The sequence below is a fragment of the Malurus melanocephalus genome, unplaced genomic scaffold (assembly GCF_030028575.1).
Source record: "Malurus melanocephalus ecotype Western Australia unplaced genomic scaffold, MMel_1.1 scaffold_980, whole genome shotgun sequence".
Classification (NCBI taxonomy): Eukaryota; Metazoa; Chordata; class Aves; order Passeriformes; family Maluridae; genus Malurus; species Malurus melanocephalus.
In genome coordinates, this window is record NW_026624212.1 from 73,571 (window position 1) to 87,426 (window position 13,856).

Here is a 13,856-nt window from a genome sequence, read left to right on the forward strand (position 1 = left end):
GGCCACCATTCTGGTGCTGGCAGATGACAGGAACCAAGACTGTGTCACTTAGGGCAATAGTTGCCACTGCAGCCATGTGAAAATAAATTATTTCAGGGACAGTTAAAATCCAAATCAAGTTATTTTGCAATGTGCTTGGAAAAGGAGACTCTTAGTTTAGCTTGTCTGCTAACAGATAGTGCAGTGTAATCATGGCAGTYCAATTGAGGGTGTCCTTGTGTTCATGAGCCCATGGCTGGGAGCTGTGCTAATTCTACTCACAGCAGCTCTGTCCCTGGCTCTGATGATTTTCAGGTTATTGGTGCTGTTTGCAAGAATTCATGTTCTCAGCCACAAGGAGGGCATCAGAATTGATGTCATGAGTGGACAAGTGATTGTTAGAGCTTATTTTTGTTATATGGGAATCCAGYTCTTCAGAGTTGTTGGTGGGTTGGGTTTTTTCCCCCCAAGCTCCCACAGACGTTATTTCATTTGCTCAAGCTCTGTACAGTAAGAGCCTGTTCTAAAGTTACAGGATGAGAACAGAGAATCTGTGCCATTAGGTATTCTGCTGGTTCTACCCCAACCAGCTCCAGTCCTGTCTGGGTGCAGAGYTGGCATGAGGTGCTGTCAGAGCTGGCAAAAGAAGTTAGGCTGCTGCTCTCCCACAGCCTTGAACCAAGTTCCTGAGTGAACTGATCTGGTGCAGGGCTTGCTTCACCCTTGATTTCTGTGGTAGTGTTCCAGGGCGCTCACCATTGAAGTCTCCTTTGAAGCCYCAAGAACCAGGTGTTTCAGCCCAAGAAAAAGAACTGGAGGTAAGCTTTTCTGGGATAGGGAGTACATCTCTGAATTGCAGTCATCCTGCAAACCACAGTCCTGTGTTTGGAGCAGCTGGTTTGGACAGCTCTTAAAATTACTGAGTTGTTTTGAATAGAAGGCTCAGAATAGGTTTGAATACACTGGGGGGATTAATGGATTACAGGATTTTTGTGTATTATTGGAAAGATCAGGGAAGTGATAACCTTTCCTCTTGTGATAATGATACCTATGAGTGATGCAGAGCTGCTTGATGAGACTTTGGCTCCTTGCTTCCCAGACTGCTCTGTATGGCAAGCTGCTGACTGCTAGACAGAAGGTAGCTAATGAGAAGGAAATTCCTCCAGCTGTCTTGGCAACCAATAAGATCCTGGTGGAGATGGCCCAGATAAGGTAAAGCCAGCATGCAAACATGTTGTACAAACTGGGGAGGTTGCAAGCCAAGTCACAAAATCGTTTCCTTTGTCTGTTGGGAGGGTGGGGCAGCTCAGCTGGTGAAGCATCTCAAATGCCTCCACCAGCTACTAAAAGTCATTGGACAGCAATATTTTGGGAATGTGTATGTTGTTGCATTCTCCATCCTAAACCAGGCCTACGAGCATTGAGATCCTGAAGAAGATTGATGGTGTATCTGAAGCCAAGTCCACCATGTTGATGCCTCTTCTGTCTGAAATTAAGGATTTCTGCCAAGCAAATGGTTTGCAGGTAAGATGTACTYAAGTGACTCCTCCTTGGCCAGAGTCTTAAGGATGAGATTTGTCCTGCAGCTGTTGGACTCCATGGAGTCGTCTTTGTGTTTCACAAAATAATACCATCATCTAGGAATGGGAGTCAAAAGCATTCCTAGATTTTTAGTTCTTTTCACGGAGTCTGTGTTGAGAAAGTTTAGCTCAAATGGGTGAGTTTCCCATGCAGACTGAATGCCACAGTTTGTTCTGATGGAACAGTTTCGTATGGAATGAAGAATACCTAAGATGATGTGTTGGCCTGAGCACTTTTCTCTTCTGGCTGTTTTTAAGAAGATGGGAATATGTGGGTGTCCATCTGGATTCCCTCCTTGCTTTGTCTTTTTTTTTTTTTTTTAAAGAACATGGAGCTGAAGTCAAAATCGATCTCCAGAGAAATGAATGTTTATCAGAATGTTATTTCTTCAGACAACTTCAGATAGTGGAAGGGTGACCCATGGGTTGTCACTGGGATACAATGAATTTATTTCTGTTTTATCTCACTTAGACCGACATATTCCGCACATCTGAATGTAAGGTTCAGAAAGAAGCATCTCCCTGGAAGTCTGCTAGAGCCCTTTCTCGCTCAGAGGAYGTCACATATATCCTGTTCCAAGAGAAGAATCTCTCTCTGGTAAGCTCTTGCCTGTGGAGGATTTTTACTTGGCTGAAAACTGATAGCAGGGATGCTTTGTCTCAAGGAAGGAGATGTGGAAATTCTCTTGCATGTTTTGCACTGTGCAGGGGTGGGAGTACTTTAAAACTCTGAGKCAATACCTTTCCTGGGAAATGGCAGATCCTCTGAGATACCTCTGTGAAAATAGTGGCATGGAAAAATGAGGTGGGATACAATGAGTTTTKAATTCCAAAGTAAGAAACTCAAGTTGCCTTGGGTTTTGCTTAGCCCTTCCCAAGAGTATGGGTAAGCCTTGTAAGGTGGTCCCTGATTTAAAGATGTACCTTATGGAGACCAATTAATAAGAAATAATTGTACAGTTATTAATGGGCAATTTGATGCTCTGTATCCACTAATCCTGATGATATGCACAGTATGTGTATTCCCTGTGGAGAAATTAGTAGAAACTTGGAAGCTGCTTTTTTGGAGAGTACAAGACACGAATTGGAATTCTCTCCTTGAGAAATACAAGTTTGAGTCGATCAAGTTGGAGATGTTTTTCTCCAAGGCAAATCTTTTAAGAGAAGAATTCATCCAACACATGAAAATGAGAGGGAATTTGTTTTGGTGCTGTTATCCATATTCTGTCTGCATGGATGTTCTGTGGGCCATGTGGGCCCCTGGAAGGTTGGGTGCTGCTTTATCTTGGCTGAGTTCAAGGTGGAATGTTGCACTCCAGCTATGAAGTAGTAGTTTTGAGAGAGAAAAACATTTGACAAGCTGGAAAATAAATTAGGTAATTATTAGGAATAATGCAGCATTTGGGGAGCTTTGTTGCAGTGCTGTGTGCTGGTGTCTGGATTGTTTTGGGAATGACTTTTTCACCATGTTAATCCTTCATGCCTTTGTTTCCCCAGAAAGCCATCAGYGAGTGCAGATCTCTGCCCGTGGCTGTGGTTGGCACTCACCTGCTGCAGGCTCTGAAAGCTGGCTACACTGTGAGCCTGGAGAGAGCAGGTTTGACTCCTGAAGTTCAGCACATCATTACCGATGTTATCCGCAAACCTCCCATTAACTCAGGTGWGCTTCTCGTGCCAGGTAGAGCCCATCAAAACTGGAAGGGTCACTGCTTTCCTTTCAAGATTCACTTGTAAACCAAGTGGGGCAGCCCTGTACAAATCCTTAGACTCAATTGTATGGAAAAGATCGAGATATCCCTCTTAAATCTGTATTTACCCAAATGTTTTTGGAGAAAACATCAGCCTGACAAAGTGTTCTTGTGGGACTGACATACTCAGATAACACACTGGGAATTTATGACATGATCTTAAGAGTCAAACCCATACAATTTTATATTCTTATCTTTTCTATGCTTTAATGAGGGACACCCAATGTGTTTTATAATAGGAAAACTGAATTAGGGGCAAGAAGCTTAAACAATTAATACTGTATTTATATTTTTTCAAGACACTACCAAAATTCAAGAAATTAGAAAACTTACTCCTGCCAATATTGAGTTATATCTCATCAAGATGRTGATTGCACTGTTGGAGAAAGAGGATAAAAATAAATCTCAGGATGGCTCAGGCATCAAAAGAAGGTTGGTGTGGCCTGAAGGGAAGCAGGAAAAAACAGAAGCAGATCAAGCAAGCAGGGAAGGTGCCTTGTGGAATAAAACACAGGTTAGTAAAAGGAGGTATAAACTGTTCTGTGAAATAATGGTTTTTTTGTAGGGCAGACTAACAGAATGTTGTTGCMGTTTTCAGCAGTGCTTAGTGTCTTGTCTTCCCAATCCATGTCTCCCCTCTCCCTTAGTTTTGAGTAGAACTGAGCACTCCTCTGGGAAGGAGGAGGCAAAGCAGAAACTGGGGATTCTTTTTGGATCAGTATTGACCTAGGAAGACATTACAAGTTCTTCTCAGTATGAAAACTTGGATCCTTCATGGCAGCCAAATCCAGGTTGTGCCCTTGCTTTGCTTCTCTGCATTAGTACCTATAACCAACCTGGTGTAGAAAAAGAGATTGTTCTACTATGCAGGAAGCAGGAAGGTTAAGAGGGTGAAAAAGCCAGAGGCTGGCAATGCCAGCCAGGAATGTCTTTGAGTTTTCCATGTTGCTTKAAAATGCTGGGCACAGACTGGTAAGTGTCTCCTTGGGGGCAAATCTTGGGGCTGTTTCAGGRAATCAGGATAGTGTCAGCCCTCTGCTGTCCTCTCTGACCCCAAGTCCCAGTTCAGCACCTTGTACAAAGRGCACCCTGCACTGAGTGGGTGCATTCCTGGTGGGAATGGTAAAAAGAAATAGCATACTCCAAATCCTGCTGCCTGTGCTGGCATTTCATGTCTGTTCCTTACAGGGTTTTGGGCTGATTTCTTACAAGGCCAACTCWAACAATTTTTCAAGCACTGCCATTTTGCCAAATTGATTTTCTTGCATCCCTGAGGGCTGTTTTGTTTCTCCAATATCCGTGTCAGAACCACCTTTTTCCTGCAGTTGACCTCCTGACAGTCAAATTGCCTCAGCTCTGATCACACTTGTTCCTGCTGCTGTTAGCTCCTGGAGCTAATAATGGGAATGACATGCTATTAATAATCAAATTAATATAATCCAAAGGAGTAGACAGCAAATCCAAAAGCTAATCCAAAACCAGTCTTTATTGACTTCTCCTTCAGAAGATATCCTGTTCTAATAATTCTCTGTAGCAAGCAATTTTAAATCTGTTAATGGATGTTCTTGGATTTGAGCAGCCTGACATTGCTGCTGCTTTTACAGGGTAATTGGATCAATCCAGCATCCAAGGAAGGAGTACAGAAACCCCCTCTGCATGTGGTGCCTTTGCCTTCGGTAAACTGATGTTCTTACTCTAATAAAGCACGTGGTAAATTTGCCATTAGTGAGGATTTTGGTAACACAGGGATGTGTAGCTGATCCAAAAATCTCAGCGTGACTGCWGCAATCTGTGACCAGCAGGATGGTAAAAAAAAACATTAGTTAATATCTCTGTGCCYACTGTGCTGGTTTTAACTGTTACTTTTGCCCTAAAAACACATTTGAAAATACAACACTTGTGAGTCAGAAGTAAATATTTCAAGTAAATATTTCAAGTTTTCAGAGCCATAGGGATGGAGGGAGTGTGTTTCTCCACTAAAATAAACAAAAAGGCCTAAGTACAAGTTTCAGTTGCTGTGTGTTAGTATTGCATGAACTTCACTTGCTCCAATTTTGTTGTGGTGAAATGAATAATAGGCAGTGCCCTCATTAAGCAGAGGTGTTGGAAGTTTGTTGATAATGGATTGTGACACAAGTAACATCCTGCTTCCTTTGTGTCCCATGGGAAGGCTGCAGGGAGCGTGGATGCCAGCCGGGCAGGGACCAGGGGGGCAGCAGGTCCCTCCAAGCCCATCAGCTCTGCCTCCAACCAGCCTGCCKTGGATCCTGAGGAGGAGGAGCTGTTTGCTGACTGTCTGCCCAAGGTGAGACTGCAGGAGCATAGCTGATCACAATGAAGGATTTTTGTACTGGTGTCTATAGGAAAACAAGTTGTATGAGCAGCCATTAAGTATTTTTATTACAAAGGGTTCACTTATTGAACCCCTTGCTTCAGCTTGAAGCTTGATATTGCTGTGAGTGCAAATCTTCCTCAGCCTTGGTTCTTAGAATTTAGTTCTTAGTCCCTTAGTTGCTTGAATGAAGTGTTGGATTTAAGTGAGACATAAGCCTTCCATAAACAATTTGGATGGTTCACAGCTCCAGCTGAGCACGAATTTGAGGATTAGAGCTGTGTGAATGTGCCAGGCTGTGAATGTGTGTTTCCTTCCATATTTGTGCATTTGTTTCCTTTCCAGAACCCTCATCCCCCTGCTAAGAGGCGGGTGCCGGAATGGTTTGGAACCTCAGCAGCAACRGCTGGACCTGTAACCCAGATCAAGAAATGCAAAACAGAAACCAGAAAAGGGATTTTCAGTTAAATGTGGAAATCAAGTTGATTTTTTTTTTTTTTTGAGTCTTCCTTCCCACCACCAGGAGCATTATGTGCAGAGACWGTTGCCTCACAGGGGCTTTAAGTGCCTCTAGTCTACTCTGCATTCCTCCTGCTGCCTTATCTGTTCCTCAAGCAGCACTTTCACGACTTTTTCACTGTGTGAAATGCAATGTAAATAAAAACATTTAAATAAATAACTCCTTTGTGTGTATTGGGGGGGCGGGGCTGAGGGCGGGCAGGCCCGGCGCGCGTTGCCATGGCGACAGCGCGGCCGTTTCCGGGGCGGGGCGCGCGGGGGCTGCCGGGAGCGGCATGGCTCGCTAGGCGGCGGCGGCGCGCGGGTGAGCGGGCGCGCGCGGGGGGCGCCGTGAGGGGACGGGGCGGGAACCGGGACCGGGATCGGGATCGGGACCGGAGCGGAGAGCGGGACACGGGGAGCGCCTTCCCCGCTCGCTGTTCGCCTGCGAGGCACCGGCACCCTCCGCCCGCTGGTTTCCGGTCGCCCGCCCGCCCGCCGCGCTGCCACTTTGTTCCCTGCTCCCTCGTTAGCCCGGTGCGTGTCTGTCCCACCGTGAGGGCTGGTTCGGCATTCCCGTTCTCCACCTTCACACTGCTTAGGGTCCCGGTGGTGCCCTGACACCTTTACCCTCTTATTTAAGTCCGTACTGRGGAGAAKGAGGAGCAAACAAGAAATAAATTGYTCCGCAGGGATGTGGTSACAGCACCAATCCTGACMCAGCTSACGGAGYGGTTGGACAACACYYCCAGGCCCAGAGTAGGATTTTGGGGTGCCCTGTGTAGGGCTAAGAGTTGGACTCAGCCATGGGACCCTGTGGGTGCTATCCACCTCGCCATATTCTGTGATAAAAAGATACTTATTTTCCTAAATACCTTATTGACGCAGACGCCTTTTTCTCGCCTTTTCCCCGTGGCAGAATCATGGATCCCAGCTTGCTGAGGGAGCGGGAGCTGTTCAAAAAGAGAGCCCTTTCCACACCCGCCGTAGAGAAACGCCCAGCGCTCTCCTCGGAGTCCTCTGCCTCCAAGAAGAAGAAAGCCAAGGTAGAACAAGGGGGCTCCTCCAGCTCAAAACCAAACACAGGTGGGTGGAATTCTCCTGWCCAGCAGCTGCTTGGTGTTTGCCACTACTTGCCTTTAAGATGTGGTTTATTAATGTGAATAACATTATATCTGTGCGTTTTGCTGGTGGCTGTTGTCATTCTTCCTTTTAAATTACCATTTTTTGTTAAGAAATTCATTTGCCCAATGTGAAGAAACATACTTCCTAGCAGACATATGTGTTAAGCCTGATTCTATAACTTGTTCACTGTTGCTCCATTGGAGAAATTGCTACTGCCAAAATTATTCATGGGAAGCTGTGCTTCCATGGTTTATGGATTTCAGTGCCTGCTGGACCTGCAGTAGCAATGGTTTCATTCATTTTTTTCTGTGTTTGCCATGTTGGATAGAGCCTGGAGGAACCTAGTCTAGAGGACAGTGTCCCCATGGCAGGGGATTGAAACTAGATTATCTTTATGGTCTCTTCCTGCTCAGATCATTCTATGATTCTGTAATTGTTTCTATCAAGAGAGCTTCTAAAACATCTAGGTAACTGTTAAGTTGAAGGGTATGCATGAATGAGATGGATTTTGCAAGGGGTATTTTGTCTGGTTTGCATGTTGCAATTAACAATTGTCCTTGCTTTACTTGGGAGCTCAGCTTTGCTGATGAGCATCAGGTGTTCCAGAAGTGTCTGCCTGTTTTACTCTGGAGTTGTGGCATTTCCCTGGCTGATAACACTGATAATGCATCTCTCAGTACGACATAAACAGTTAAAAAAGCAGCACCAAAAATAGTGGGAGTGTGTGGAAAGTGCAGCACCAGGGAGAGGATTTGTTCCGAAAGCAGTGGCAGTTCTTGAGTGTGCTCTAAAGGTCAGATCAAATGCCAGGAGTTACTAAAYCACAAAATACCCTGTTGTGCAAACWCAGTCCATGCCCATATTTTGAATAATATCACACGTGGCTCTCTCCTAAACTCCAGAAGAAACAATAGAGCTAAAAACAACAGAGAAAAATGTGAGGGGGGTTGGGAGGAGTGAGGCATCTTCTGTCCCAGGGGAAAACTAGGGAATTTGGGTATGTGTCTGCAGCTTCTCAGGCACCAAAGAAAGTATCAGCCTGACATTCTAAAATAAATCAAGGGAGACSGTGTTTCCATCCATCCCTTTTTCACTCTCTCCAAATAAAACAAAATTCTGCGTGGAATATCCTGAGCTGCGTCACTGGTGTGAGCAGGGGTTGCTGGGAGGAAGGCATTAGGAGTCAGGAAGAGGGCAGAGGGTACAAATGTGAGTTTGACCTGGAGGATCTGAGCAGATAAGGAAGGTTTCATTTTGTTTCTGTGGTTTTGGTGGCCTGAGGGGCTTTTTTAGGTGCTTTTGTGGCTGTCAGACAATTCGCTTGCACTGACAGAGACCTAGTATGGCTGTGAGGAAATACACTTGCTCTTTTATGCTGTTGGCTGCATTCCAGACACTACCAGAAAGGTTTCAGGGCTTCTGTAACAATTTTATGCTGCAGAGTCAAAATATATTGCCTCAAAACCCCCTTTTTATTTGCTTTACCAGATTGACAGGTGCCTGTCAGGATATGTGGATGTCAGAGATGGGTCTGGAGAGGTGGAGTAACAACTTGATGTTGAAGAATCCCTATCTCACTCTCTCAAAGAAACAAAAACTAATGTGGTTAGTCCTGGTTTTGTTGTGCAGTGACCACAGATGTGATAAATAGGGTCCCAGTGTTTGTGTGTTGGCACGGATAGTCCCTGAGTGTGTAGTGCCCACAGGTCCTTCCTCTCTCTGTGGGTCTGTGATTCTGTGACTCTGAGAACCTGCCCTTGTCACATTTTGGGGGAGGAGAGGTATGGAGAGCATGCTAATCTTCAAATGATTGCACAGCTAAATCTGGCCTGTGCATGAAGACCGGCTCTAAGCTTCCCACTGCTCCACTAGTGTTTACTACACAGAGATTGCTATCATTATTTCAAGTCATTATTTCAACAAGTTACTTGGAAAAATTCAAAACTGCCTTGTTCACTCAGTTCAGAATAGTAACTAGAAAATAAATGAAATAGATAAAATTTGTTTGTTTCATTTTATTAATTAACAGTAAGTTGTGGCTATGGTCTTAGTCTTTATGCTAAGACCTTTGTCTCAGTGGTYTCCACCAACAGTAGTCAAGAGCAGAAATCTTCAGGGGCTGTGTCATGGGAAAGAATCATCCTGAGTCTTCYGTAGTGCTGTGCAAAGGGACACGTTTGTCTGCTGTTCCTTGTCCCCACATCCATTCCCCTTTACAGACCTGTGAAATGAAAAGCTGGGATGAGTCCCAGTATTTGTCATTCCATGTGCTTCTCAGGAAGGCATAAGAACGCATGGCCAGCACAGCACACGCTGCCTTCTTGTGTGCAGCCRTGATGGGCATTTTGTGGGAATGCTGCAAGTGTCCAGAGCATTTGCTTTTAGGAAAGAGACATTGATTAACTCAGTGCATCCCAATGGCCACTCTGGTCTCTCTTAAGCAGGACTTTGCAGGCTGATGCTGTCACATACAGCAGAATGTAATGAGTCATTGTTATCATCACTGGTTATCTTCATGATACAGTCCGAATCCTAAATTGTCTTGGAGTATCAGCTTCCATTAGTTGTGCTTACAGTTTAAATTTGAGCTCGAAGCATTCTCTGCACAGGGGACTGGTCCTGGCTGAACTTCACTGTAAGAAGTGTGTCTGAGATGAATGGTTGTGTGGTTTGTGGCTGCAGAAGGGAGTTTGCTTCTCCAGGTGAATCACTGGACTTGCTGTGCTAGTTCATAGTGCCCTGGGTGTCTTGTGACTCCATCTCACCAGCCAGGAGCAGCACGAGTCAATTAGCAGGTCTTGCACTGTGTCCAGATCTTCTGGAGCTTACTCATACTCAACCTGAGAGAGGGATTTGATATATTAATTTTTTTAAAAGATATAATTAATTGCACAGAGGTATTTCAGGTGTGGATGGACTGTGAGGTCACTTAACAGCTGTGGCCATTTAGGTGGGTTTTGTTTCCCTCATGACAGGAATATTATTTGGAATTAATATGGTTAAGTGACTTGTCCCACTTGTAGCTTTGCTTTGGGACATTCCTGTGTGGTTTCAGGAGTGTGAAAGACTTGTCAGGAATTACTGATGGCCACACTGTTACTACAGTTGTTATTTGTAACTGCAAAACTTGCATGGTTTGAAAAATCAGACACATAGCTACAGAGAACCAGTAACCTGGTGAGACAGAGGTGTGAGAGTTCTGTGGTSAGGCTGTGAGGAAGGTGTGAGTGTGAACTCTGGGAGATGAAGTAAAGTAAGATTCTCTTGTGCAAAGTGAAGCTGCCCTCTCTAGTGCAGTGCTGATCCTGCTGTGGCCTCTTCTGTGGAAAACGTTGGCACTTGCAAGCTGCATATGGTCTGGGTGGCATCCCTCTTTTTGGTGTGCTGCCCATCCACTTGTGTTTCTTGGCAAGAGCTCCATCAGTTCCAGTTTGGCTTTGAAAGTTTGGGACGGGAATGATAGATCCAACGTGTCCAGCTCCCTGTAGTAGTGTGGTTGCCAGAGAGGAAGCAGCCTTGGAGCAGAGAAGTGTCCCTGTTTGTKCTTGGCAGGATTTTGTGGAAAGGGTCGGATATTCTCAAGTCAGTGAGTTACTCAGGTCTCAACACAGAAATTTTTKACCAGGCTGAATATGCAATAAGGGGAGAGCACTTCTCTGGAATTGGAGAAGTGGGGGAAGAAAGGGTCAGAGAGGATTAGAAAAGGCCTTTTTAAGGATACATTTCATGTTGGCTTAGTTTTCCTCCCACCACCCTCTCTTCTAAAAGCAAGAAACCCATAATGAAAATACTGCCAAAGGCAGAATTCACCCAATCCTCTCCTGCCTGAAGGGTCTGTTGCCATTCAACCCGTCTCTCCCATCCTTTTTCTTACCCCTTGTCTGTCTGAGCTGTCCCTGTGTGGTTGACTTAGTGGGACAGCTCTGCTGTCTTTGCACAGAATGTGATCAGATTGTTGAGCATTTTTATAGTGTTTTCTTCAGTTAAGCAACACAGTTTTATGCAAGTTAGGCAACATTTGTTTGGTCGGGTAGACAAAATTCTATGCTAGTCACTCAATATAAACAGCAAAAGTTCATCTAAAAGCAAAAATCGTTTTTCCCCCGTAACACTGCAATAGATTGTCCTTCTGCTAAGCACTTGGAAAGCCTTTGCCAATTATTCCAGTCCACATCCATAGATAACATTGCAACTGTTGATATTTAAGTCCAAAAGAAAAAAGCACRTGACTTGCTTAGTTGTAAGGTACAAGAGGCTTCATTCGAGGTGTCAGACCAAGTTGTCCAAGTGCAGATGCTCAGTCCTTTCTACACCACCTCTGTTTCACGCTTCCTGAAGCTGTTCATCATTGCTCTGACAGGATTGGGCTCGTTCTCCAAGTCTTTCACAGTTTTGTTTTTCACACAGCAGCAACAGTCCAACAGTTCATACAGGAAAGCCAGYACCACCAGAGAAACTACAGTGAAGATGAATATGATCAGGATAACAAAGCAGGCAGTGTTCCAGTTGTCATGGAAAGGGTATATTTTTTGCACTTGGAAGCCCAAATATTGGGAAATAGATGTAGTCTCATTCCAATGAGTGCTGTTGAGGGTTGCCATTCTTGAAGGGTTGTCTGAGTATGCTCACTGTCACAGATTTGGGAGCTGAAACACAAAAACAAAGCTGTTGAGGACTCTGTCAATCAAGGACATGCTGTGATTCTTACCACAAATTGTAACTACTTAAGAKCAGATTAAGTGCTCTAAGTTTCTACAAACATGGATTGTTGCATATTCATGTTTGCTTACAAAAATATCTAACTCCAAATGTACAAGTTTGTGATAGGACTGAAACATTTATTTCGGTAGTGTCTGGTTCATGCAGGCATCATGTGGTATAAGTTACTGAGGAATGAGAGAGCTTTGTGTCTGTATTTCAATTAAATGCACAGACAGAAAGGTTCCAAAGCCAATTTTTGGGATGTACAGTGGTTTCAACCACCTGTCCATTGTCAGTCTTGAGACTGGTGCTTGCATGGTGTGAAAGCCCTATTATTTTGGAATTGCCTGTTWGCACAGACTTGTTCACCCTGCAAAACTCTTTAGACTTCCTGATTTCCTGAGATTTCAGGAATTTAGATTTCCTGACCTGTTCATTTCCCCTGCTCCTCCACTGCTGAGTAGTTTGTGCTGAAGAAACCCAGCTGCTTCACTCAGTTGCCCAGATAGCACTGTGAGTGTTCAGAAATCCTATTTGTGGTGCCATAGTCATTGGGGTGGATAACAAGGAAAACCCAATACTTTCTGAGGAGTTTTGAGTTCTTATTTTCAACCTGTTTAACTGCTGAGAAAGGAATGTCACCCTGGCCCCAGTGCTGGCTGTTTGCACCCAGCAGAGGAAGAGGCTGCTCTCTGGTGTGGGGAGACCTGAAACAAGAAGTTGCCTTCAGCAAATCTGCCCTTGCTCTGTAGTCTAATGTAATAAAAATTGTCCAAGGAGCCATGCTAACTGTTATCTGCTGTGSCTGTAGGACATTGTAATAACCTTTGAATCTGTCAGGCACTTGAAAACTGGGTGTGGAATGAGATCAAGTCAGATTTCTTTATTTCCTTGCAGAATGAGCAAGGTTTTTAGGTGGTTTTTATGGTGGTTATGGTGTCTACTTTAAAGCAGTCTGAGCACCTGACCTTAATTCTGTGAAATTATTAAAGAAAATGATACAGTGAAAAGCAGGATCATGCAGCCAAACCATCTTGTAATCTATGTCTTATTTTTACTGTTCAAATATTRCACATTTTGTTCTTTATCCTTCTGTCTTTAGTTGATTTAAATTGAAATGAAAAAGCTTTGTTGCTGGAAAGGTCCCTGGCATTACTGTTCCATACAGACATTTGCTTTAGCAGTTGCAATAACTTACTGTTTCCTCTRTAAAGTCTGTAACTGAATACACAAATTAGTAGTTGAATATACAAAGTATGACTGAGATGGATGGGATTAATTAAACTCTTGGTGGGTTTTTTTCCCCTTAAACAAAAGTTTACAGTGTAAATCCAAGCTAAAAATACTCTTGGCTTGAGTCAGGTCCTGGCTTTGAGAGTGTGGCTTGATTTGGTCATGGTCTGGGAAGGAAACTCAGCCAACCTGTTACGGGGCTAAAAGTCATGAGGATTTTTGAAGGGGTGGCTTGAAGACTTGAAAATCCGTGAGAGAAAGAGAGAACGGGAATCTGAATAAAAGGATTTGGAGTCCCCTCTGAGAAGTAATTAAAATAAGCAGGATTTAGTTGTGTGCTTTAAATGGCAAGAGGATACCTTTGGGAAAGAAAAGAGTTTTGTTTTGAACTTTGTAAACAGATAGTTAAGATTGAGGGTTTTGTAAGAATCTGTTACATGTAAGTTTGCTCGCTCTCTAAACACCAGGCACAAAAATAGACTGTTTTTGTCATGCAAAATGTAGTAATTTTAGGAGGTTTTCTTAATTTGCATTGCTCAAAGCGATCAAAATGTGGGATTGCTTGAGGAACCTGTCATGTCTGCATTGTGTAGCCAGCACAGCTCTCTGCCAAAGCAGTACCTCTGTCCCCAAGGGGAGAGGAGCATCTTGGGCACAGCA

At 44.1% G+C, this 13,856-nt stretch overlaps 3 protein-coding genes across 4 annotated transcripts in view; 2 read left to right on the forward strand and 1 right to left on the reverse strand.

Moving 5' to 3' along the window:
• Positions 1-6,303, forward strand: part of WRN (WRN RecQ like helicase) — a 29,138-nt gene extending 22,835 nt beyond the window's left edge. Inside the window, exons 28-36 of the mRNA XM_057386514.1 lie at positions 719-797; positions 1,079-1,191; positions 1,389-1,503; positions 2,032-2,157; positions 3,057-3,219; positions 3,607-3,821; positions 4,912-4,983; positions 5,478-5,612; positions 5,985-6,303. Of these exons, the coding sequence (XP_057242497.1) occupies positions 719-797; positions 1,079-1,191; positions 1,389-1,503; positions 2,032-2,157; positions 3,057-3,219; positions 3,607-3,821; positions 4,912-4,983; positions 5,478-5,612; positions 5,985-6,107 (1,141 nt within the window). The 3' untranslated portion in view covers positions 6,108-6,303. The remainder of the gene's footprint in view (positions 1-718; positions 798-1,078; positions 1,192-1,388; positions 1,504-2,031; positions 2,158-3,056; positions 3,220-3,606; positions 3,822-4,911; positions 4,984-5,477; positions 5,613-5,984) is intronic.
• Positions 6,304-6,399: 96 nt separating this feature from the next.
• The window catches only part of GTF2E2 (general transcription factor IIE subunit 2), a 22,401-nt gene continuing 14,944 nt past the window's right edge, over positions 6,400-13,856 (forward strand). Inside the window, exons 1-2 of one of the 2 annotated variants that reach the window (XM_057386515.1) lie at positions 6,400-6,462; positions 7,057-7,223. In XM_057386515.1, coding sequence (XP_057242498.1) covers positions 7,061-7,223 — 163 coding nt within the window. In that variant the 5' untranslated portion in view covers positions 6,400-6,462; positions 7,057-7,060. Of the gene's footprint in view, positions 6,463-6,651; positions 6,675-7,056; positions 7,224-13,856 lie in introns of those variants that run through there. The other variant, XM_057386516.1, reaches the window with a different exon arrangement.
• SMIM18 (small integral membrane protein 18) lies at positions 11,441-11,863 on the reverse strand. The gene has a single exon (XM_057386523.1). The coding sequence runs from the start codon at positions 11,861-11,863 to the stop codon at positions 11,570-11,572; it is 294 nt and encodes a 97-aa protein (XP_057242506.1). The 3' UTR covers positions 11,441-11,569.